At 34.6% G+C, this 26,506-nt stretch overlaps 1 protein-coding gene across 2 annotated transcripts in view; it reads left to right on the top strand.

Moving 5' to 3' along the window:
• Positions 1–26,506, top strand: part of RPGRIP1L (RPGRIP1 like) — a 97,961-nt gene that overhangs the window by 9,535 nt on the left and 61,920 nt on the right. For both annotated transcript variants that reach the window (XM_067018607.1, XM_067018608.1), the window contains 7 exons: positions 1,422–1,720; positions 4,962–5,064; positions 6,340–6,483; positions 16,149–16,254; positions 18,215–18,361; positions 19,663–19,736; positions 24,989–25,128. In XM_067018607.1, coding sequence (XP_066874708.1) covers positions 1,422–1,720; positions 4,962–5,064; positions 6,340–6,483; positions 16,149–16,254; positions 18,215–18,361; positions 19,663–19,736; positions 24,989–25,128 — 1,013 coding nt within the window. The remainder of the gene's footprint in view (positions 1–1,421; positions 1,721–4,961; positions 5,065–6,339; positions 6,484–16,148; positions 16,255–18,214; positions 18,362–19,662; positions 19,737–24,988; positions 25,129–26,506) is intronic.

The following is a 26,506-nucleotide window of genomic DNA, read 5'->3' as shown; positions in this document are numbered from 1 at the left end:
GGCTCAGGGTCCTAAAGGGCTAGGTAGAGTGTGTGGCTCTGTTGGGCTACAATACCTGCCCAGATTCCTCAATGATATATCCTTCTCTGGATTAGGTGGAAAAGGAACTAATCCATTGATTACTTTACTAGGGTGTTTGTGGTACTCTTGGATCTTGGTTTATATTATCCTATATCCCTTATAAAGCATGTTTAATGGATGTGCCTCAAGGGAAAAAGAAAACAATCTTAACTGATTATGTTATGCATAGCTTTCCCCTGATGCCGCATGCTGTAGGCCGAGTAGCCAGAAGTGTAGATAGACATGTATTACTACTGCTTTTACAGAGGACTCTGCTTAGGGCAAAAAAAGGTTGTTCTGTGACATCCCAAAGCTATTAAGGGGTTTTTTTATTTCACTTTTGTTCTCCTAAGTAAAAGCTTCTGTCCATAACCATGCTAAAATAAAGCAAAACCCCGTTTAAAGAAAAATGAAGTGTGTTTTTATTTTCAATCTCCTGTCTGGGTCTTTATAAAAATAGATTCACTATAAACTAGAATCAGCTATTGAAGATGTGCGACCAATTTTGTAAAGTCTTGAACTTGTGTCTCTCATCAAAGCCACCTTTTCTTTCTTGTACTGCCAAGATTTTTCCATTCACTGTCAAGCATGTTTTCCGTACGTGTATATTACATCACCCCCATGTGCCCTTTCTGTCTTTTGTTCTGTCTAACCAGTTTTTATCAAAACTTAAAAGAATCAAAGGTATAAACTCCTGAGATGTCAAAAGCACAATGTATGTCTAAATTTAAAAGTACCGTTGAAATAATACTTTCTGTACCTAATTAAGTTCTACCATTAAACAGGCGTGTTTCTTGAGCACTAAGCAACATTTAATGGTGCATTTGGGTTTCTTTTGAATTTTTCATTGGGCTTTTAATATGTATGTATCTATGCATTTTTAACATTTTTATATTTGTAATATGTCTGAATCCTAGAGAAACTGAAAACAATACATCACCTAAATGCTGCATAGTCTTAATACAATTTTGAAAAGTTTTAACTTACTGTGGCTTGCAGATATAACCCACCATATCCACAATCTGTAGCTACATTTAAGTGCATACAGCATTCCTACATAAGGTCATGCGTTAAAAATTGCATTTGAGGAACATATGGAGTAAATATGTGTCCTCTCTTTACTAACCTTAAATGATAAGCCTTAGGAAACTGTTATTTGTCAGTGCTATAAAGCAGATTGTTGCCCAGTGGTTTCAATTATCATCAAAGGATTCTTCACAGGCAGTAATAGTTACATCAAAACCTGAAATTTATTATTCAGGTTCTGCACTGAAGTCTTCACAGTGATTATGTTCCTTTCAACAGAATGCATTTTATGCTGACTTCTCACATTCCTTTTCATCTTTTTATTATTTCCCTAGAATGGCCACCAAGTTAATACGGCTAGTTAATGACAAGAAAAGATATGAATGGGTTGGTGGCGGCCCCAAGCGGCTGGGAAGAGATGTGGAAATGGAAGAAATGATTGAGCGGCTGCAAGAGAAAGTTCATGATCTTGAAAGACAAAATGAAGTGCTCAAAAACAGACTAATTTCAACCAAACAGCAACTTCAGATCCAGGGTCACAGGCAAACTCCATACAGTTATGTGCAATCTCGTGTTAACACTGGGCGTAGAAAAGTGAATGAAAATGCAGGCTTACAGGAATGCCCCAGGAAAGGTAAACTAAAGCTTACATTAAATCCTAAATTTAAGTTAATAACTTGTTTTACACACACGTACATACATACACACAGAGTTTTATTTCTGTACTATTCATGTTTTTGAGTGTCTTTAGAAAGAGAGAAATCATTTTTTGACTTTTTGATAAAATCACATTAACATGAAGATCATTTTATATAAGAATCACTAGATCATGCTCAAATTTGTCTAGTAAAACATTGAACATAACTATTCATCCTAACTAATAAAAGAAGCATGTATGAAACGACATCAAATATGGGTTTAGTTTAGTTTGAGTTGGCTTTTTATATTATGGATGGAAATCACAATGACTCAGGCAAATAGAGAAACCACTAATTTGCTCATGTGGTCACACTGTTGTTCTGAAGGATCACACTTAGGTTCTTCGTCCAAAGGCCTTCTATAAATTTTACAAAATTGTTTAAATCTTCCTCGTTGTGTGGAGGCAGCTTGACAGTGAAGTGTGCACATAACTAGGGGTTTAAAAACTTGGGTTCTTGCTCCTCTGCTTACTGTCTGGTGACCTTGGACAAATCTTCTAATCATTCTGAACTTGAGTTTTCTTTACACATAAAAGTATTTAAGCAAGCAACCATAAAGGTCTCTGACATCTTCAAAAAATGATCATTGGTCAATCACTCTTCTCATCTTGAAAATGAATCACCTAAAACCTACCCAGCTTACAAAGCAATTCAATTGAATATAGAAGACTCAATACTGTAGACAGAACTTAAGTATTTCTAATGAAAATTCCCAATTCCCTCCACCCACAGACAAACTTTATTTATAATGAAGCAAAAAGTCAATAAATATTTTAAGGAATACTTTTTTCATTTCAACTACTAGGGAAGGAAATAGAATTTTAGTTCTAGTTCATCTTTGTTTGGAACGTGCTCCACTTAAAGACCAAACATTTTTAGGGAAATAAAAAAGTCATGTAAAACTTTCAATTCATTGAGGGAACAAAAAACACCATCTGAACAGAAAAAGAGAAAATTTTGTTCTATTTTTCTCTCTAAGCCAAAATGTTAACATTATATGTTCCCTAGACAGAGTTCCTTTGAAGTTGGTAAGGCCTCCACTGTAGGCAGGAGGTAGCTGCAGGATAAAAGAGCTTGGCTACTCCTAGCTATGTGAGATTGGCAGTAGACTTTGAATATAACCAAAGTAATCATAATGAATTATAAATCAAAAGTACATTCTGCCGCTAATTAACTTTTTATGTGGAAGAGAGCACTTGATTTCCCAGAGCCTCATTTTCCACATCTGTAAAATGGATTGATAACACCAGATTAGAAGAAAGGTCAGGAGATGATAGGTCCACAACAATATATTTTACCTTTAAATAGTCATTTATCCTCTCTGAACCTTAGTTTTGTCATCTGTGACTACAGTTGGGCAAGATGATCCCTGTGGTCTGCAAGGTCTTTTATGCTAAATAAAAACGATGCCCAAATATTAGATTAACATGGCAAGCTAATCTAGTGCCGTGAATTGCTGTTTAAATAGAAGAGTTTGATGGAAGTTTCTCCTTGTAGAAGAGTCACAGAACAGAAGAGCCTTTAAAATGTTACTTACATAGATTAAATTTCTCATTGTATTTACACTGTTAGTAATTCAGAACTTTTTCACTGTTTGGTACAGAATCTAGGACATAGAAGTTGCACAAAGGATTAAATAGTAATGAATACTTTCCTAACGTCTATCTTTCTGTGTAAATCTGAGGCATCATTATCAAGATCGCTACCTTAGTAGCCTTAATAGACTCTTCAAGACCGCCTTTGAGGCTGGGACTTAGACCAGAGTTGTCAGAAGTACTGCAGCCTGAGGGGCTGGGCAAGAACCCTGACCCTCTTGGGCCACAAGCAGTCTAACCCCTCAAAGCTGCTGTATAGATATTATCGTTTCCTATTTGTACCTTGTCAGGATAAAGGATAGAAAGTACTGGCTTAAGGTGTGATCAGTGTAGTGTAGAAACAATTCTTATTGTGAAGAACCAGTAGAAAGATTATAAAGTGTATATGTTTTAAATATAGCTATTGGAAAATCACCATGAGACTGTAAGTTTTAAGGTATGTTTTGAGTATAAGTGGGTTTTTTTAAATTCTAGTAGTAATGTTTAGTTTTTCCTTGGTTTATGTAGGAAAAGCTTAAGAATTAGTATTACTGCCAAAATAATATAATTGGCAAATTTTAACACAGTAAACTATTGTAATGTTTTAGGCAGGGCCTGTTCCATTCTTTACTCTGGATTACAGCAATAAATGTTGAAAGTTTTGGAAATAGCAAATGATAGTTCCATTTTTCCTAATTAAAATTCTCATTTTGAAAAAGTAAACTTTTATAAGGAGAATGAGTTTTTTCTGTACCTTTATGTCTGGAACTATTCTCCATTTTAAAAATCTAAATTATTTGTCATACTTCATTTACCTAAAACTAATAACCTAATTATTTTATAAGTGTAAAGTAACTCCTATAATTAAAAGAGTGTCTCATTTTTAACAATGGGACCAGCTTGTAAAAATTATTGTAATTTACAATATTTACAAAATTATTGTAAATTACAAAAAATTCTAATTATTTTTATAAGAAAAATTATATTTAAGTGCAGCAGCAAAATGTTTTATTTAAAGGAATCCTATTGATGATCTCTTCTCAAATTACCTTTGTTTAAATATGGATTTTCGTATTGAGGTAGAATAAATCAAAGTACAGGAAACATTTTGACTTACGCTCGCAGTATCTGTGAATCACACAAATGAAGATAAGGTTCAAAATGTAAGGTCAAGGGGTATGAATGAGTAATTTAAAAATCAAAAAACCTTTATCAAAAATACTCAAAAAAATCACGGTTTTGAAAACTTCTTCCTTCATACCTCAGTTTATATTGTAAAGACCTGTTAAAATTTTGGTTCTTTCAGAATTTACTTTGGAAGTTCTAAATCTAAGTTGAATAAAACTATTTCTGGGTAATTTGGTTTCCATAGTAGAATTTGTTAAATGAGCAATACTTGCTGCTGTGTTTTATTTAATGCCAACTGGTGGCTGAGATCTAACAGTTCCTTTGGCAATGTATGTCTGATTCTCTGTACTATGGAGCACATATCTCAGTACTTAAGAGACTTTATTGTATTGCATATTTCCTTACAATAGCAAGTCAAGGGTCCTTCTTCTCTAAATAACTTCACTAATTAATAATCTTATTAATTTATTTTTAGGTATTAAATTCCAAGATAAAGATATAGCAGAAACTCTGCAACCCATGCCTACAAAACATGGCAACATTTTACTTGAAGAAGCCAGAGGAGAAATAAGAAATTTGTATGTATTCTTTTTGTGGTCATTTTAGAACACTGTATATTGATCATGTCTTTTTTGATCCCTCCCTTGCCTTTATTTTAAACAAAATTGGTTTGTGTACAAATAATTTGCTCCATTAAAATACAGCTAGATCTGTGAGGTAAGAACAGATATTATATAATATCTTTCCAGTACAATGAGGTAAATTAAAAACTTAACCAGTTGCCTCAGTGGAAGCGTTTAGAGAAGAGTCCTCTTTATTATAATTTCCCCCTCAATGGAATGGCAGTCATTTAGAATAGTATAAGCTTTAGAGGCAACATTTCCATTCACAGAAGAATTACAGGTAGTTTTTTTTGTTTTGGGGTTTTTTTAAGATCATGAATTAATTAGCCTTTCTGTGGTTTAAAAAAAGAATTGGAGGGAGTGGCTTAAAAGTTTGGAGCTATCAAATACATATGGATTTCAGATTTTGTTTCATGCTGATTCTATGGTACCGCATTCTTCATCATACTGTGGTTTCAAAAAAGTTACTTCTGCCACTTTTAGCTTACTTTTCCAGTTAATCAAAGCCTCATGGTGATCTCAGTGTCTGTAAGTCACACAAATGAAGATAAGGCCTTCACCTGGATCATCAAAAAGTAACAATTCTGAATGAAGAGAGAAAGCAGGAAACAGAATATCATACTTTAGATAGCTGCTTAAGAATAATATTGGCTTAAATTTTTACTTTTGAATATTTTAAATACCAGTTACAGTAATGGTTGCCTGTGAAAGAATAAAACTAAAAGACTAGACCTAACCTTGTTTCCTGTTAGTCAGTGGAAAAGCAAGGGTTCAGACCAGTCCTGAGGCTTTGTACACTGGGATGCTGCCAGACATGGTAGAGACCACTAAGTTATGTTTTGCAAATTTCTTGCCTTCTCTCTATAAAGTGTTAATTTGGGTGGTATAGGCAGGTGTGCATATGAAAGAACAAAGGCACATAAATTATCTGAAGAAGACCAGATCACAGAGTACTTAGTAGGTGACCAATAAATACTGCATTGAATTGAACCACAGTCCAGTCCGTTGCCTAGGACATTATCTTATATAAAGCAATACCTTGAATTCTTCCATATGTACTTCCAAATCATCACATTTAATCTGCTACTATTTCACTATGTGCCGGGGCACTTAAGCTAAAATTTTTAACTTTTGCTTGTCCTTTACTATGAAGCAATTTCTTTGTACTGCTCCTATATACTGCAGATTTTCCCTCAAGCTGCAAATTCTTGTAAATTTTCTTTATTTCAGAGAAAATGTTATTCAGTCACAGAGAGGCCAGATAGAAGAGTTAGAGCACTTGGCTGAGATCCTGAAAAATCAGTTGAGGAGAAAAGAAAATGAAATTGAGTTATCTCTTCTTCAGCTTCGAGAACAGCAGGCTACAGATCAAAGGTATGTTAAAACAGAAATATCACTTTGATAAGGTCAAAATTAGTTTAAAATACTTTATCATGTGCCATAGAAGGATAAGCCTAGTCTATTTAAAAATCATGTTTTTACTTAACATTCTTCATATAAGCCTGCTCTAGACCTACTAACTGCTATCAACAACTCAAGTCTAAGGGCATTTTTCCCGAACCTACTCTGCCTCATCTTGTTTCCTCTGCTCACTTACCAAGCCGGTAGGAAGTTCTGATACCATTTGATTGTACCTACCAAGAAAAATATGTGTGACAAGGACTCAGCTGTTGGCATACCTTGTGAATAAGCCCAACCTTATTTAAGTTTTTTTCCCAACCTTAAAAGGTAGTAAATTCCATAATACAGTACCCATTTTTTTCACCCAAGATGTTACCTCTCTTAATATTCAAAGTCTGCATCGAATTCTGCTGATTGTTATGGGTGACAGTGGGGCCCTTCAGTAGTCTCCTTGCTGCCTCTTCATTTCTGATGTTTGATAATATATAGTATTTTCTTGTCTGTCCTCCTTTGTCATTTGTTGGTTCCTAATACCTCTTCTCTCATTTTGTGCTTCCACGTTGTGCTTCCAACAAGATTTTATCTTTTTACAATATTCTTCCTTGAATTATCTGCTTCCTTTATGGCCCTTTTCTTTTTGTTTGGAACAAGCATACTCAAAGATATGGAGAGTAGTATATTGAAATCTCATGTACTCATCTCTCAACTTTAACAATTATCAACATGCTAACCAATCTTGTTTCATCTATCCCTTCACCTTCATTTTCTTTAATTAATTAGCCCCTGCCAAATATCATGTCATCCACCTGTAAATACTTCAGTATATATTGCTGTCTTATAAGGAATTTTTAAAATATAATTACCGTGCCATTATCACACCTAACAAAATTAACAGCAATTCCTTCATACCATCTAATAACTAGTTTATATTCAAACTTCTGTAACGATGACTTCCTGCTGTTTGAATTGGAATCCAAATGAGGTCTACACATTGCATATGATTGTTACATCTTTTGTCTCTTTAATTTCTCTCTTAGTATTTTTTTAAACCTGACCTAGATCCTCTGTTTGTTTTTCCCTTACCAAGTGTGATATCACACTTATGTGAGTAGGTTCTCATTTAGAAAAAACAACTATGATTTTCCACTTTTTCATTTCAGAATCAGAGTTTACTTCTTCTTTCACAAACAAACCTTACATAGTTATATTTGAAAAAGCTAAGATGCATAATAGAAGACTTGTTTTAAAAAAATAAAGTGGGCCAAAAATATATGAAAAGCTTTTTATTTCAAAGATTTAAAAGGTTAATATTATCTCTACTAATTTGTGTTCCTAAAAAGTTACGTGTAAAATTAAATTTTGTAATGAAATTCTATATATTTAGTGACATTAATATACCCTTCTAAGTGCAGGGCAAAAGAAAAATGAATATTTTTGAGAATTATATTTATAATAGGGAATGTAATTTGAACCCTGGGTTTGAACCAGGGTTTTAAATACCTAGGAGTTATCCACGTTCCCCCTAAGAATAGACCTAGCCTTCTTGGAAAACCAGTATATGGTTCCTTGTGAGGAACAGTGCTGAAGACCCCAACACTGAATATGGTGATCTTAATAAATTGCCAACAGCCATATTTAAAATATTATCTGGGTCTTCCCTGGTGGCGCAGTGGTGAGAGTCCGCTTGCCGATGCAAGGGACACGGGTTCATGCCCCTGTCCAGGAGGATCCCACATGCCGCAGAGCGGCTGGGCCCATGAGCCATAGCCGCTGAGCCTGCGCATCCGGAGCCTGGTGCTCTGCAACGGGAGAGCCCACAGCAGTGAGAGGCCCGCGTACCACCAAAAAAAAAAAAAAAAAAAAAATCTGCATTAGGCCAAGCCCAAGCTTGGAGCCCATTCCTCAACAGCTGAGTACAAGGTTATCAGACTACTTTCTCTGTTATAGTTCTTAAATTCCCAAAGAGTAAGATCGACCCTGTGTTGACCGTTCCTTCTTCCAAAGGAATATGATCATCTAAGAACTAGAGTGTTGTGTTAATTGAAAGGGAAATCCAAAAGTTCTTCAGTCCTAGGGCTAGAACAGCCGAAGAACTAGAGTCATAGATGGGTCTGCATATTTTCTAGTATAAGTATTTTCAGCAGAAGACATCAGCATATACACATAGAAGAGTTTACCTTCAAAACTAAACTAAGGCTAACCTTAGGGGATTATGTTATTCACTCCATAGCTGCCTATTTGTTGTCACATCAAGAATTAGAAGCAGAGACAAAATGAGTATTATTAATGAAGCGTTTGTTGCAGAGGCCAAAGAATGAAAGCAATTTGTACCCTACCTTACAGATTTTATAAAATTGAAAATTATTGGTTATTTGCTTAGAAGGAAGGGTACCTATGGTGAATAACATATTGTTTCTTGAAATACAGTTGTTGAAAACTGAAGAAATGACTTCAAATAAGGGTCTTCAAGTCTTTTTTTTTTCTTATATGTTTACACATAGCTCAAAATTTTATGTGTAACAGAAATTTTTTTGAGACTAATGGAAAACTGTTGAAAAATGTTGGGGAGAATATAAAACTTGGTATAATTTACTGTAGAGAAAAATCACAAAATGGAAAACATATTTAAACTTCTCTTTCATGGATACATTATTTCAGATTTGAAATTCTAGAAGTCTGATCTGAATGTTGGACTCCTTGTTCTCAAACATGAACCTAACGTAGTTGTAATCTTCAGAGTGCGGTGCTTGATATTTATGGCAAAGAGCCTTTTCATAGAATATTACAGAAACTCTTCGTAGTATGTGTTTAATAGACCAGTTTGGTTTGGCATCAGCTTGACATAAACTTTTGGTTATCCAAAGCCCTTAATTGCTTTGAAGTAAAAACCCAGTGCTGCTCTTTTTTATTAAAATCATGTCTTTTCCTGTTATTGTGGTCTATTTTGGAAGACTGAGTTGTGATTTTTGCATATGTTCTACATAATGCCTCATTAGCAAAAAATCTTGTATCATTTACAAGTAGCCTGAATGTCTGTGTTGTTTTGAACAAAAATCCATATTAAAATTTAAACAATATAAAAATGCACATTTTCTGCTTATGAAAAAGGCCATCTTAAATTAACTGCAAAGCAGTAACTAGTGAACACATGTACATGAACATTAAAATCAGGATGATTTTACCTTTTACTGACTTTTTCAAATCCAAAAATGTTTATACTCTTACCAAATGTGTAACTAGTTTGTACTAAGTGTTTTTTTAAGTAAATGTTAGGGTGTTTACCTTCTTAATTAGAAATCATGTAAGTGCCATAATGTCCCAGTGGAGGAAATTTAACCCGTAAATATTTCAGACACTGACTTGCCCCCTTCCCTTTGGTTGACAGCACACTGTCAAGTCATAAAACACAGAGGCCTTTTGCAGCCGCACAGTATACCAAGCAGCTTGGCTTTAGGGGCTCCATCTTTCCAGCTGTGCACAGACGCGGATTACTTCCTGGCACTCAAAGTTCTTCCCCAGCTTTTCATTTTGAAAAATGGCAAACCTACAGCAAAGTTGTAAGAATAGTAGTGTGAACACACATACCTTTCACCCCTTGGCATGTTTGTGAATGACACAGCCTGTTCTGCATTCTGCCCACTCAGGCACAGGCCCATTCCCCTCCCTTCCCCTCTCTCCCTCTCTCTCTCTCTGAGAGTTAGGTGCATATATCATGTCACCATCTCTACATTTCTAAGCACCTTCTAGGAACAAGGACATCTTCCTACATATCCACAGTACAGCTATCACACATTCAGGACATTTCACAGTGAATACAACAGTAGCATCATCTAAATACACAGTCCATATAAAAATTTCCCAGTTGTCCCAATAATGGCCTGTATTGCTGTTTTTTTAATTGCTATTTTTTTGTTTCTCTTTTTTAAAAATTAATTAATTAATTTTTGGCTATGTTGGGTCTTCATTGCTGCGCACAGTCTCTCTCTAGCTGCAGCAAGCGGGGGCCACTCCTCTCTGCGGTGTGCGGGCCTCTCATCGCAGTGGCCTCTCCCGTTGTGGAGCATGCTCACCAGGTGCGCGGGCTTCAGTAGTTGTGGCACACGGGCTTAGTTGCTCTGCCGCACATGCTCGAACCTGTGTCCCCTGCACTGGCAGGCGGATGCCCAACCGCTGCGCCACCAAGAAAGCCCTGTTTTGTTTTTCTTTGTTTTAATCCCATATCCAATCAAGTGTCATGTATTGTATTTAATTGTCATGACTTTTAGGTTTCCCTTATTACAGAGTGGTTCTCCAGTCTTTTCCAGCCCATTGATGATAGTTGTTTGCAGAATGCCCCTCAATTTGGATTTGTCTGATTGCCCAGTCCCCTAATTTAGAGGGCACATCTGGCTCTTGGATAGAAGGGTAACTGGGGCGAGGGATAACCATGCAGACATTACTATTATACAGGGAGGTAATCTGTCATTTTAAAAAAATATATCCAGGGCTTCCCTGGTGGCACAGTTGTTGAGAGTCCACCTGCCGATGCAGGGGACACAGGTTCGTGCCCCGGTCTGGGAGGATCCCACATGCCGCGGAGAGGCTGGGCCCTGTGAGCCATGGCCGCTGAGCCTGCGCATCCCGAGCCTGTGCTCCGCAACGAGAGAGGCCACAACAGTGAGAGGCCCGCGTACCAAGAAAAATTAAATAAAAATAAATAAATAAATATATATATATATATATATATATATATATATATATATATATATATATCCAACAAGTTCCTACTGTTGTTTTGAATACCTTAGAATTTGCCTAATGAAAAGTTTTCACACTCAAATACTATGTCTTTTATCCCCAAGTTTTTTACTATTAATGTTATCTAAGTTTTTTTGTGATAGCTGCTTGGCATGTTTCCCAAGCACTTTATTTAAACCACAGAAATTATCAAAATTAATAGTAACTAGTGTTTAGTGTGTTTGTGAGAGTGGAGAGAAAGCTAAAACTTAGGAACATCTCAGAGAAAGGAAGCAACTTACAAGAGTAGGAAGAATTTATCTCTTCAGACCTGGCTCTCTCACATAAGAACTCTGGCCAGATTCTTTACTTCTCTAAGCCTCATTTAGCTACCTTAACTGTGAAATGAAGAGGCTGAAATGAGTAAGTGGTTCCCTACCTTTTAAAACCAGATGCTTTTATCCCCAGAGACCTTGGTATTCTGAAAGATTTTGCCTCCTAAGTAAGCAGTATGTATTAATTTAATAAGTTTGTATTTTTTTCATCCAAGACCTGTATCATGCTAATCATTGCTTCTGATAATCGTGAAATAGCCTGTATTATTGCACCGATTTGCTATAATTCTATCCAAAAGTAAAAACAATATAAAACCTTTAGTTCGCTTTTACAGCTTTATTGCCTGCGAGTCTACATTTCTCATTGGGCTTTTTGATATTTTTAATATAATTCTCAAATTCCCACTACTAGTCAGAATCCATTAAACTTGATCTTCAAAATGGCCCCTTAAGAAGATGAGCCAGGATTTAGGTTCTTCCTGTCCCCAGCCAGTCCTTGGGAGTGCTCCCTCCATTTTCAGAAGAGTGTGATTATGTACATGTAGAAAGCTCTACATAACTGTCCCCCTCCATTCCTTGCATGTGTTTAAGAATAAGAAAGTACTGAGTTCTGATTTATATTTTGACCTAACACCACAAGAAAGATACAATCCAGAGACAAATAAACATACACATACAAACGTTTTCCTTTATGCAATCTTAAATCAGGGAGCATTATTTTCATCTGTGAACTAAAGCAGCATTTTTGAGCAGTCATTACCTTTCAAATAGACTTGGCTATTTTAGTGAAGCTTATTCCATTTAATTCACTAGCAACCTCATATAATTCTATTCATAAGTGATACCTTATTGTTATCTGTGTATCCCTAATAAGAGCTATGAATGACCTACACTTCTCTCAATGATATACTTAGTCTGCCACTGTTTCCCCCCCAAAAAAAACTGTAGAGTTTTTTCTAATCCTAAGATTGTTTTCAACCTTATCCCCCAAATTTAGTCACCCTAAAACTATTACTCAAAAAGAACCTCTTCGTTCTATCTCATAAATATCTTACCTAACAACTTTCCAGAGTCTCATAGCCTACCTTTTGTATTCTAAAACCTTCCCTTCTAAATGGTGTTAAAGTACTATATTACAACATTTTTTTGCCTCAAAAAAATCAAGAAGCTTTTTTTAGCATTCATAATCCTTACTGCAGCAAAGAATGAAATGTGGATGGGGGTTGCGGCGGGGAGGAATTGTGTGCCTGGGAAATGAAGTATTAGAAACTTTCACTGGAGCAAAGATTTTGGCTTCTTAAGCTTTCATATTAGACTATACATTACATAGCACCACTGAAAGTTTTTCCTTCTCCAGTATATCTGAGGTTTTAAGTTTCTGGATTTATTATGGCACCCAGTAGCAAAGCTGGAGTCAAGTGTTTTCAAGGCTTCCATTAGAAATTCCTCTTTCAGATTTTATTGCTTGACTGTTTCAAATTATATGAGAGAAACTTGGCACATAGGTTTTTGAGCTGGATTACTTTTTTCAAGATAAAATCTAATTTATTTCAGTTTGTTTTTAATCTTTGAGATGGGCCAACAGCTCTTCTCATAGTTTTAGAAGATTTGAGCATAATTCTAAATAATGTCTGTTAAAAAAGAAAAAGAAAAAAAAAACATTTTCCAACTTAATTTTTTATAGTTTTTTTCAAAATCCTTGTTGAAAAATATGAGAAATTTGTTTTTACAAAGCACTTAATTAGTATGCTTGATATCCCTTTGCAGATAATTTCACCATGTGTAATGCAGCATGTATGAATTGGTACATGACCAGAGTTCATCTGAATGTTTTTACTATGCATTGTTCTTTCTGTTCGGATGTCATCATCCTGAAGATTTGATGTTCCCTTCATAGTGCATGGGACAGGGCAGGAAAATACTATGTGGAGGTCACATAAAATATTGCTCATAAAATTAGCCTGTCTCTTCTTCAGAGGAAACCAACCTGAGGCCTTCCTTCACATGCAGAGAGGTCTAGGACAGGCCACTTAGCTGACTCTAATTCCCTCTTGCCTCCAAGATCCTTCTCACTTTTCTGTGACAGCTCCTTCCCTCTTTCCTCTCTCACGTACACCCTCATTGTTTTACCATATTTCATCTGTGTAAATATGTTGATTGGCAGGTTTGAGATGATTTTTCATTGCACACCTTCCTGAAGACCAGGCCATATTCATCACAATGTTGCTTTTAACTTTTATGTACTTTATGTCATTGACTCTGCACTTTCAACTTAACAGCATTGTTGCCATCAAAAATATCCCATCATAATAATGACTATTATATATAGAAGCCCTAAAACTGACACTTTAAAATAATTATTAAAGACTTGCAGGTGTTGTGTCATCCCAAAATAGGTGTACTGTCTAGCAAACTGACTTTTTATTTAAAGTACCACATTGTTATTGCTCTTTTTTTTAAATTTTATTTATTTATTTATTTATTTATTTATGGCTGTGTTGGGTCTTCGTTTCTGTGCGAGGGCTTTGTCTAGTTGTGGCAAGCGGGGGCCACTCTTCATCGCTGTGTGCGGGCCTCTCAGTATCGCGGCCTCTCTTGTTGCGGAGCACAGGCTCCAGACGCGCAGGCTCAGTCATTGTGGCTCACGGGCCCAGTTGCTCCGTGGCATGTGGGATCTTCCCAGACCAGGGCTCAAACCCATGTCCCCTGCATTGGCAGGCGGATTCTCAACCACTGTGCCACCAGGGAAGCCCTGTTATTGCTCTTTTATAAATACTACTTCTGTTGTATCTGTGCCCACTCTTTCGGCATCATTAGTATAAAATACTAAGTCAATATTTTGAAAAGTTTAAACTCCAAGGACTTTAGGAAAATATTCAAGAAAGCATCCACCAGTTAGACCACTGAAAGTTTTTGCAACTTACTGGCCTTTGCCTTACAAAAAAAAATTCAAAATTAAAACCTGCTATTTCTATGACCCTATGTGACTGAATGGTTTGTTGGGGCTTAATTTTTTGTTAATGTCATCAAGTAAGAGTTACTATTCAAACATGTCTCATGTATATATCTTTTTGAAAATATTAACATGCTTAAAAAGGAGTGAAATAAAATATCAGGTACAGCTGAAAACGTAAGAAGAGGTTTGAAATTCTGTATCAATAAATGTCACTCACTGTTGAGCAGTCAAACCAAGTGATTCTGGGGAAAACAGGTAAGTTCTATTTTGACTAATAAGTATGAAAAAATATGAATATTTTCTTGAGATCTATTCAAAATATATTTTCCCTTCATCTTACTATTTTTGTTTTAGTGAGTAAAAATAATACTGAGGGGAATATTGTTGAGTGTACTGTTGAATGTGTGCTCAGTACTACTAGATAACCTGTTTTAGACACATAATTATTTTAACATTGTGTTAAGACTGTACCCTGGGCAAGATCCAGATTCTTGGACTTGTTTATCTTCTGTGTGAGGACAACTAACTGTCCGATGCCAAAATACAATGAACTTTAAAATATCAAAGAGGAAAATTAAGTATTTCAGGTCCTCAGCTGGTTTGCAGATGTGTGAGCTTTGTAGTCCATTTTCTGGTTCCAGTAGGGCGTTGTGACAATTTTTCCAATATGTGTATACTAGATAAGTTTTGGAAGTAAAATTACTTACTTTAAATACTGAAATAATTTTCTGAACTTAAAATTTTTATGTTTATTTTTCTTAGAAAATGAAGTCTAAAACCAAGCTTCACTATTTTTAAAATACTTTTGAATATAAAACATATTAAATTAAGGAACCTTTCTCTGTCAGGAAAATAAATGCCTTTTGAAAACAGGTATTCATTTAGATCTATGATTAACCTTTAACAAGATCTTCCTGTTAAATTGTACATTTGCTTTAATCTCAGTAGGAAAAATACAAACTAGTATTGCAGCATATAGAGTTTCTATATACCCTGTGGACGTTAAATGATCTCTTACAGCTAAAGACACATCTGCAACATATTTAAATGCCAGCTTTGGGCATTATTAGTATAAAATGCTAAGTCACTTTTTCTGGAAATATTTTGAAAAGTCTGAACTCCAGGAGGAAACTCCAATAAATGGTAATCTTATGATACCATTTGTTTCGAGGGAGTGGTGGGAAGATGAGTGGCTGTATGGCATATTTTTCATTTAGTGAAAAATAGTATGATAGTCCTCCTTCAAATAAGTCTGAAGTTTGGTGGTGGAACAATAGCTGGGCTAAAGACTGATGTCCTCTGTACCCAGTTTCAGGACACTATAAAATGATATGAAATTCATATTATCAGTCATTGTAGAAGTGACAAAAGTCATCAAATTTGGGGCTCCCTTCAAACTCTTGAGAGTCTGTGCATTTATGAAAGTTCAAGAATGACTACTGGTTGGTTTTAAATAATAAGTCTATCCTAAATGTATAATAAACTAAAAACCTCAGCGACTGATATGCAAGTGTGTAAATTTTTTTCTATGTAACACTCAATGAAAACTTGTAGTCCCACCACAGATTTTTTTCCTTTTGTCTTACATTTTTTATTCTGTCTCTCTCTTTTTCTTAACTATGTCATTGAAGGTCAAACATTCGGGACAATGTAGAAATGATTAAGCTTCATAAGCAGCTAGTGGAGAAAAGCAATGCTCTTTCAGTAATGGAAGGAAAATTTATTCAGCTTCAAGAGGTACCGTGATCATTTATTTTATTATGGTGATACATAGATACAAAGGTTCGAAAATAGTGTTCAACTTTTTTTTTTAAGTAGAATGGTCGTAACACTAAAAAGTAGTTTTAAAGATTGCTCTTTTTATTCTCAAGTGTGTATAATTTCACTTCCTGTATGCTTAGCTATTTATAACTTAATAACTAAAGAAATAACTAACTGCTTGGACTTTTTATAAATGTGTCATCTTAAAATAATAAACACATTTATCATAAAGCATCTCATGTCAAGAAAATTTACTTTTAACTCCTTTTATCTGGAATCATATGGGTACATAACACTGAAGGTTTAGGTGTATTTGCATATATCTTCAATTCTAAGCATTTTGAAATATCCAAAATAGATCAATGTTAAGAATAGATTAATAATCAAGTTTTGTTAAATCTTTTTTGATATGTGGTGTTTTGTTTTGTTTTGTCACTACCAGTATCAGAAGATATTTGAATACCCCTCATGTCAACTGTCAGTGTATTTATTTTAAATCCTAACCCTTTGGTTGACAGTACTTGAGACTATTATCCCCATGGTGGTTTTACCAAGGACTATGGCCGCACAGGAATGTGCCATCAGAGGACTCCTGTTTACTGGCACTGCATAATTAACATAGGTTCTGGAATTAATGAACTCCAAAACATTCCAGATGAGCAAAATTCATATTAAGCAGTACTTTTTTTGAAGTACTGAAACAAGGAAAGCAGTAAATTGATGCAAAGCGGGTCATCTGAAGCCTAAATTCACTATTGAATTAGATAAATATTTTTCAACCATACTCTGGGTCATGTTTTCCATCCTACAGGTACCTCCTTAATGGCAAGTAATACACTACCTTCCATATAAATATGACGGTGTATGAAAGAGAAATTAATTAGAGAGTGGGATTGATAACACTATCTGCAGATGGGTGGAAGAGAGAGATTAAAAATACATGTAGCTGAAAGCCGTCTCTAAAAGGCAGCATTAAGAAAGGAATTAAAAAGTGATTTTGCATTCTTTTATCACTTTGACTGTTTTGATTTCCATTTAACAGTGACTCCAGGTATTTGTTTAAATACCATGAATATCAAGTGTCTTCAATAGCACAGGTACCTCTTTTGGGTAGAGATTTGAGAGGTTCAGGCCAACAGCTTCACCGAGATATGAAGCACAGAGAAAGCTGGTTAAAGATACTGTTCTGTGATTATAAGCAAGATTAACAAAAATTGGCCTCAAGTAGCTCAATAGCCGTGTTTCTTTTAAACAATTGAAGAACTTCAATAGAAATTTAATGATTTTAATTAGCAGATACAGCATTACATGTTATGGTCATATGGACTCTAGGAAAAGACTTTAGTGTAAGTATGTAAAATTGAATTTAAAACATATTCATAAATAGGTCAATTTTGAAAATTAAGAAGACTTCAGTAACTATTTTACTGAATTGAAATTCTTAATTGTATTACAATTAGAAGCTAACCTTCCAAGGCTATTTATATGGTGTGGTGACAGATCTTTTCAGTTTGAATATCTGTGGTCAGCATTTGTTTTTAACCCATACAGCAGCATTTTTAAACAGCATGTCCAACTACTGTAACCACAGCAAAAAGACAAAATAATTACTTGCTAAAACTAATTTACTCACTGGTCACTATCAACAAGTCAGAAAACTAGGAGGAAATAAAATAAAGGACAGAAACAGCCTACATTGTGTGACTCTGTGCTAAAATATTTTCTTCCTCATGATATACTTTGGCCAAGAGTATCCTTTATGGAGACGTTATACATTGTATAATGACACATTAATATAGTAGTTACATACATTGTGAGATAAAGAATAAACAATATAACGTGGACTTCAGGAGTAAATTCATTTATGCAATGGTAATCATTCATTCAAAGCAGAATCCAAAAATAGTTTTGAAAGGATTTTCCTTTTGTTTTTTAGAAGCAAAAAACTCTCCGGATCAGCCATGATGCCTTGATGGCAAATGGAGATGAGCTAAACATGCAGCTTAAAGAGCAGCGTTTAAAATGCTGCAGTCTTGAGAAGCAGTTACGTTCCATGACATTTTCTGAAAGAAAAATAGAAGAGGTAAGCTCCCAAAAAGTTTAGCCGTCCTTTGCATTAACACTTCTCTGTAACTCTTCTGAAAAAGTAAAATAGAGACATTTTAAATATTATATTGACTTAAAAATCCTAAACTATATGCATGGCACTTTGAGCACAGCAAAATATAGTCAATATATTGTGTGCATGGCAAATCGGTACTTAAATATACTTACAAATGTGCTTAGATCCACTATTTATCTAAAGGATTAAGGATCCTTGAGGAGACAGCAAACCATAACATTTTTAAACGAACAAATGCCAGATTACCTGAGGAACTTAACCTTCTCAGCCTTAACAGCTTATTAGTCATTTGAGATGTCAGAATAATTATAGGAATAGATCTGTCTCTAAGGAGAAGGATGTTCTGCCCTCCAACATCAGCAATTTTGAGAATTTTTTTTCTAGGAAGTTGTTTCAAAACTCATCTTCCTATTCATGTTGCTTCTCATGTTTCCCAGGTAGCTTAATCTTTTTCTGCAGTCTGTTAAACTTGTCCTTAAACAGAATTGAAATGAAATAAGATGTCTACATTCTGTTCTCATCTTGGAAGAATCTTTTACGGTGTCTCACACTAGCATCAAAAGAATTTTGAGAGGAGAATGAATTTTAAGAGTATTCTGATCCATGGGAAAAGGTTATAACAACAAAATATACTGGTGAATGAAACTTAAATACTAGAAATAAATACAGAAAGCTACATTTTAGTTATCAAGATATAATTATTACCCTGAGTTTATTTCTAAAAATATTATTCATTGGGATAAAACAAGGTATACGATTTTATTTGTTCATTCATTTGAAAGATGTAGTACTGGCTCTTTGTAAATTCCAGGTAACATGAGAAATTATGTTTTCAGAGTAAATAGTGATTGACACAAGTTGTTTGAACCATGAACCAAAAGAAAAGTTAATCCTTTTATTTTGGGGGGCCAACTGGAAATTAACACAAAATGAATATAATGATGGAATTCATCGCAGAAGACAGTAAAAAATATTATGTTTCCCCAAACTTAATAGCAAGCTTTTAACACGTTCTTTATTGAATTTTGGTACATGTTGCCATAAAGCAGTGCATACATTCCTACTAAATTAAAACAGAAATATTAATTTCATGTTTACTTAACAACTTGGAAGAAAAACAATGCTAAATTAAATACAGACGATATAAGTGGACTAGTTCACAGCTGCAATTTAGAAATCAAGACATGTTAGCCTCCTCACATGTTTTTTTTAATCCCCACGTGGTTTTATACACCTAATGTGTAATTTTCTTTTCATTTCAGCTGCAGGATAGAATAAATGATTTAGAAAAGGAACGGGAACTTTTAAAGGAAAACTATGATAAACTTTATAACAGGTAAATCATGATTCCATATGTTCTCTCCTTCTCTTGTTTGAGATCTTTTCTATCAAAACATTGGATATCAGAATACCTAATATTGATTAAAGAATTAGCAACAGATGACTGCAAGAAATCTATATATGTTATAAAAGAAAAATAAGCTCTTTTAAGAGATTGGTAATAAGTTCTTTAACCTGAGCAGCAGTCTATTACTAAGAAAACCACATCACTTTGTTGTCAGTAACAACTGCTATCATTTATTGAATGCAAACTGTAAGCTAGCAGGCACTATGCTAAATACTCTGCATACATCGTTATAAATTCCCCACAACAACTTGAAAATGTAGGTATTATTAATGCCGATTTTACAGACAATGAAAATAAAACAGAATTAAGTAAATTTGCCTATGTTCTTAAAGCTGGGAAGTAGTAGAGATTGTATTTGAACCTCTTTTGGTCTCTCCAAGCCCTTGTTTCTTCTGCTGGCCTACCCAGCCTATTAGCTTCGTGTGATTCTGTTGGTGGAAAGCAAAGGTATTTGCTTACAATTTTTTCTATTTCTTAAAACAAAAAACACACGCATCTTTATCTTAAGATGAATTTTAAAGAGCTGCTTTACTTTCTTTTTTTAATCTGCTTCATAATTATGGTATTTTAAAAGTTAATCCCTTCTGGTAATGTTAGAAACAGAATTCTACTCCACAGCTAAGTTTACTTAAATGATACAGATGCGTGTGTATTTTTAAGTCTTTTCAGTGTATGATACTGATAAATGATAAATACAGGCTTACATGAAAATAAATTTTATATAGAAATATATATGTTAGAGCTGATATTCAACAGTTGCTTCTATTGATCATATTCGGAAACATCAGAAAATAGCCATCTGGTCTACAGTTATATCTTTAACTTTTTAACTATGTTTTATGTTTGATATGTTTTTGCAAACTAAATTTACATTTAGTTTTAAATTATACTGAAGAATGTAGGAAGAGGCTTTTATTTTGATTTACTTTGAAAAGATAACTAAATTAACATTATGCATCATTCCAGAGGTATGTATCATGTATGTTGCTTATACTAGTGTTGATTATATTTGCACAGGGGCTCATTATATTAAGGGTTACCAATAGCGGGTTGAGACCTCAGTTAAAGTAACGTCTTGGGCTCTCCAGCAAGGATAGACTGGCTAAGCAGCTTTATGTGGAATTTGCCTTGCACCCCCTCCCAGATGATTTGGCCTCAGTGCTTTGTTCTGGTCCCACTCTCATCAGTCCTGATTAAATTTTACCTAAAGCATTTATTATACCTCCTATTTTATGGTATTTCTGTCTCTATAGAACAATGCATATGTTTATAGTGATATATACCTAAGTAGTTAGTAGTTGTATGTTTGAAATTTTAAATTTTCATTATATGGAGAGATCACACCACCACCATATTATATGGCAGAGAAAATAATGTTATCCCCATATCTTATAAATGAGGGAATTGACACTCAAGAAAAATTAAGAGACTTGTACAGAGTCACACAGCATTGCTGAGACTCTAGTACAGGACTAAAACCCATTTCTTTTGACTCTAAAACTTGAATTTTTTTTTTCCTCTGTGCCTATCTCTGATTTTAATTGCAACGGAAAATTGTATATGCAAAAGGGAAACATTCATGGAATAACAGGACTGTCACACATTTAGAAATTTTTATTGATTTATATTTATCTTAACATCTTGTAATTTAACATGGTCTTAATACATGAATATAAGTGCCATTTGGTGATTACTTATACATTTTCTACTTCCCCTCAATTTGAGGATTTACTGAAAGTACTTTCTTGTAATAAAAAACGTTAAACTTAGTTGGGAATAATGCATAAATGAAATTCTAAGAAAGACATGTTTTTCTCATATTTAGTTTATCACCATGAAACTTTATCTTTCCATATTAGAAGATGATCTAAGAGTGTAAATCTGACTTGGAAGCGTTTTTATTTTTAATGTTTTGCGTTTGAGCAACCTTTTTTTTCCTATCACATTAAAAACAGACTTCATTATGCTACTTACACTTGAATTTTGTGTGAGGTGTATGGAAGTAAATGTGTATAATGAGTGTCAAAACATTTGTGTCAAAAAAAAATGTCACTTAGGTACAAAACCCAGCAAGCACATGTGATAGTAAATAGAGCTATAAAATTCTCTAATACAGTTTTTTAAATATATAAGGTGTTTTCAGAAGCATAGTTAGCAAAACTCTACAAAAATCAACATCCTCCCCAAGATTCTTTACAGCTCTTGTATTTCATGGCAGTGTTATTCATCATTGCCAGTAACTAATGCTCATCACAAACTCATATATTCCCTGTTTGGTTAGTCATAGTGATAGCATGTTTTTAAAAGGAGAGCATTTGTTTGTTATTCAAAATTGGCTAGTTTTCAGGAGAAAAATGTGATGTGCAGATTGCATTCTCATCTTCCTTTTTCAAATGATATTTTTAATGTGTTTATTATTTGACATATTAGAGAATCATCTGGTAAGGTAAAATCTTCATGTTAGTATTTGGTATGATCCTTTTTTAATATGTTATAGCATGTTTGATACTATGCCAAGAAATAAGTATAACTTTAAGAAATGTTCATTTAAAAAACTCAGAATAAAATTTTTGCAATTAAGTCAGAGAGAAATTTGGTCAGAGAGAAAGTCTATACTATAATATAGTACAGCTGGGTCTCATTTTTGAAGTTAGTATATAGTTTTAGGGTGATATAGCTGATGAATGCAATAGTCCTTCAACTATAATGTGTATCAGTAACCTGGAAAACAGTAAAATGGAGGTTTCACCAACCCTGTGAAACCTCTGCACCTGCCCACCTCCCCATCCCCCAATACCATCCATTTCAGATTTCAGTCAATTTGAGTTTGAATCCAGAGACTCTTGTTAAAGGTGATTTTAAGGTATCACCCTTGAACATTGGAATAAAAGGAATTCTTTCTGTAAGAAAAAAGACCTTAGAGTGGAGATGAATTCTTCAACTCTTTTTTTATCTTATCACGTTGTTGATCAAGGGTGTGTATTTACAGTATGGTGACCCATGACTGCCAATGGACTGCCAATGGACATGCCAATGACCACAGGAACCAATGGGCATTCCACTGCAGATTGATATTTTATCACTCCAGCAACATAATGTAACAATGAAATGTGCACAAAGACCAACTATGATCCCCTCCTCAGTTGTCACTGTAGGCAATGTACAAAAACATTTTCATGAATAAAAGGTTCTCAAAGACTGTTCTCATATGCAGATTTAATCATGTACACAGCCTCTACAAAGAAAATGGAGCCAGATGTGGTTTACCATTTATAGTTACACAGATGGCTCCAAGCATAGAGGAATACAGTAAATTCAAAAGGAATTCCTCATGAAACTCCAGTGGAATGTAATCCTAAATTTAGAGGGAAGATAGCAGTGGACTAAATTCAGAGTGACTTATGCTGATTTACACTAGTATTTTGTGGGTTTGGAAAAACCAGGCTGCTAAATTGTTCTTAATTTAAACACATACAGCTTCTGATGTTTCTGCCAGATTAACTGTTGGTGATCTTTTTTGCTGGTACTAATGCTGTTGGAACACTACTGTTTCTAATTTTTAGCGGCTGATATAATGTATGGTTGTGCCTATTTCATCATGCTAATTTTTTTTCCGGGTAGTACATACTTTTAATAATAAGACACACACACATGCATACACACATATACACTCACATGTATGTATACATGTGTATGTGTTTGATATATATACTTTGAAATATATTTGTTCTTTATCAAAAAATGAAAATGTAAGGGAATATTCTTTACTTTAGTATTTAAAGTACATATTTGGATTTCATTTAAACCCAGGTAACTCTACCTTTGATAAAATTAGCTTAAAACGTTGGTATACCAGATCCATGTATTTTTTTAAGGTTCCATACGTGAAATGAGAACACTGATCGAAGAAACAGATGTCATATTTAGAGAAACTTTTAGAATTCCATTTATTTTTAAGGTCATGTTATTTTAAATGCAATAGAAACATTCAGACTGTAAAATAAATACATAGTTTTTTGTTCTTTTGAAAGCTATGCCTCCCAGAAAACTATCTCTTTTGGACTAAAACCTCAGACTAGCAGGGAGCAACATTAAGGGCAATTTTCAATAAGAAGTTTCTTTTCCATTTACTTCATCATCAGTACAAAACCAGATTTTGTAAATTTCTGGTTCCTTTACTGGGTTTAAAATAAGTAGAAGGGTCAAAGCTGCTGATAATTACTCAGTCATATCAAGCTTCACAGATAATAGTTTTCTGCAGAAATACAGATCAAGATCAGTTTTTCCAAAACCTGGCTATCACCTGGGGAAAACTATGAATCCCTGGGCCCCAGAATCTGCATTTTTAACCTAGCACCAGTGTTTCACGTAGGCCAGCATTTAGGAACCACTGGCCTAAACGAATGTTTACTGTATAGTTTCTGCATTACCATTTAGTTATTTTTCAGCTGATTCTTCCAACATCCTGGGTCTGATCATTAGTAGATTTTCATGATAGTTTAAACTGCTACATTTTTCTTGAGGAATAATAATTCTATCTACATCATTCTTATCAAGGTGTTCTTACTGGGTTTTCACCCCAGTCATGTGTTATGAGTAAAACCGTTTGTTCTTAGCCTATTGCTGTTTGCTTTTTAGGACAAAAACTGCATGATCATTGCTTCTTAATGTCAGAATCACCATCTTATAATTCAAAATGCTATCATTTTGTGGCCAGTATTTTGTAAATACGCTATTATCACAGACTTTTTAAAAGTTTCAAATTCTAGAATTAAAGATCAGGTGGGGAGTCCCTTTTCTCTGTATTAGGGTTTATTCGTGGTAGAGAATGGTTTTGTCCGATGTCTGCTGCTGAGGTTTGGAACTGTGGATTCCTCTGGAGTATGTACAGTATCTGAATTCCTTTACTAGTCCCACAAAAGCTGCACACTGCCAACTTCTCTGACTTTAGAGCTCTAAATTAAGGCCAGTTCCTTTGCTCATCCCACAAACTCTTTCATGTTCCCTAACCGCAGCCTGAGAAAGGCGCCTTGGTTTCAACAGCAGCAGACCAGCATATGTTTACTTAATTCCTAAGACATGATGACAGTGGTCTCTGTGCCACTAAAAGCTTTTCTCTTTATTATTTTCGGTTGAAGCTGATTTCCAAGCTCTCCTTGCCTGTCACGTGTGTTTTGCAGTGCCTTCAGTGCTGCCCATGAAGAGCAATGGAAGTTAAAGGAACAGCAGCTGAAAGTACAGATTGCTCAACTCGAGACTGCCTTAAAATCCGATTTAACAGACAAAACTGAAATCCTTGACAGATTAAAAACTGAAAGAGGTACATATAAAATGACTACTGACTTACTCGTTTCAGACATGCATGTTATTCATTGTTATTCACTGACTTGATAAGTACTTATTACAGTGCCTGCTGTTTTGCCAGGCACCTTGCTGCGTACTACGGACACAGCCTATATTAACAGTCATCCACTTTTATGAGTTTATTGATTGCTCAAAATTTCCCTTTACTCAGCTTAGCCTATATGCCAAAGGAATTATTTTTTCTCAGAGTTACTCTTGTTCAGGTTGTCTTTAATTTGTTTAATTTTCCTGAATTTATTCAAGAGTCAACAAGTGTTTATTAAGCACCAGTATGTGCTAGGCACTATTCTAAGTTCTGGGGATACAGCAATGAATAAAACAAAGACCTGGTCCTCATGCAGCATAAATTCAAGAGGGAGAAACTGACAGTAATTAAATAAATATGTGATACATCAGGTGGTGGCAGGTGCAGTGGAGGGAAAAAAAAGGCAGTGTAAGACAGCCAAGGACGGCAGAAGTCTTGCTTGGCTGTTTTTGATCTAATAGTGAGATGGCTAATTCTGCTCCGTGACAGAGAACTTAAATAAAGAAGCCTTGTCAAGATGTCCCTGCTAAAATAATAATCATTAATAAGTTACATGTTATGAGTCCCAGATCTCACCCTTCTTGTCTCACAGAAGTAAAATAATTATAATTAAAGTAGATGTCTGCTCTACTATATTATACACACACATGCACAATCAGGGAAGTAAATTAATTGCTCCAAGTGTTGCATCTGTTTGCTCAGCCAGTTGGTAAACCCAGCGATGTGATAATAAGGTTGCTCCTTTTGAACACTTGCAATTCAGTTGCATGAGAACATTTAAAAGTTTAATGCTGACTCGGTTAAAAAAAAATTACATATCTAGTCAGTACTCTCTATATTGATTTAGATCACAATGCCATATTTCGTTAACTCTAAGAAGATTTTTTTTCCCATTTTAATATCTCTGAAATTGGGAAGCATCTTATAGGTGATAACATTTTTAAAATTATGTAACTTTTTTTAACATTTTAAGAAGTCTGAAATTGGAACACATCTTATAATCAATGGGGTCTTAATTTCAATGAAATATGTGTGCAGTATTTATTTACCAAGTGGTTTAAATGATGACAGATGGTTTATGAAATTTTCTCCAGAAGACTGTGAGTAGAATTAAATGATGACATGATTTCTGACTGGGTGGATATTTTAAAGTTTTTATGTCAAAGATTCTTAGTTCCTAACTTTAATATGTAGTGTTGAATACTTAACAGAGTGCTTTGTTTAGTAGTTGCTCAATAAATTCTTCCACCGAAGTGGAAGGGCTCTGTATTTCCTCTCTCTTTTCTTTCTTAAGGAAAGAGAAATGAAA

The sequence above is a fragment of the Kogia breviceps genome, chromosome 18 (genome assembly GCF_026419965.1).
Source record: "Kogia breviceps isolate mKogBre1 chromosome 18, mKogBre1 haplotype 1, whole genome shotgun sequence".
NCBI classification, from domain to species: domain Eukaryota; kingdom Metazoa; phylum Chordata; class Mammalia; order Artiodactyla; family Physeteridae; genus Kogia; species Kogia breviceps.
Note: the sequence above shows the minus strand (reverse complement) of the source record. Positions and strands in the feature narration are given on the sequence as shown.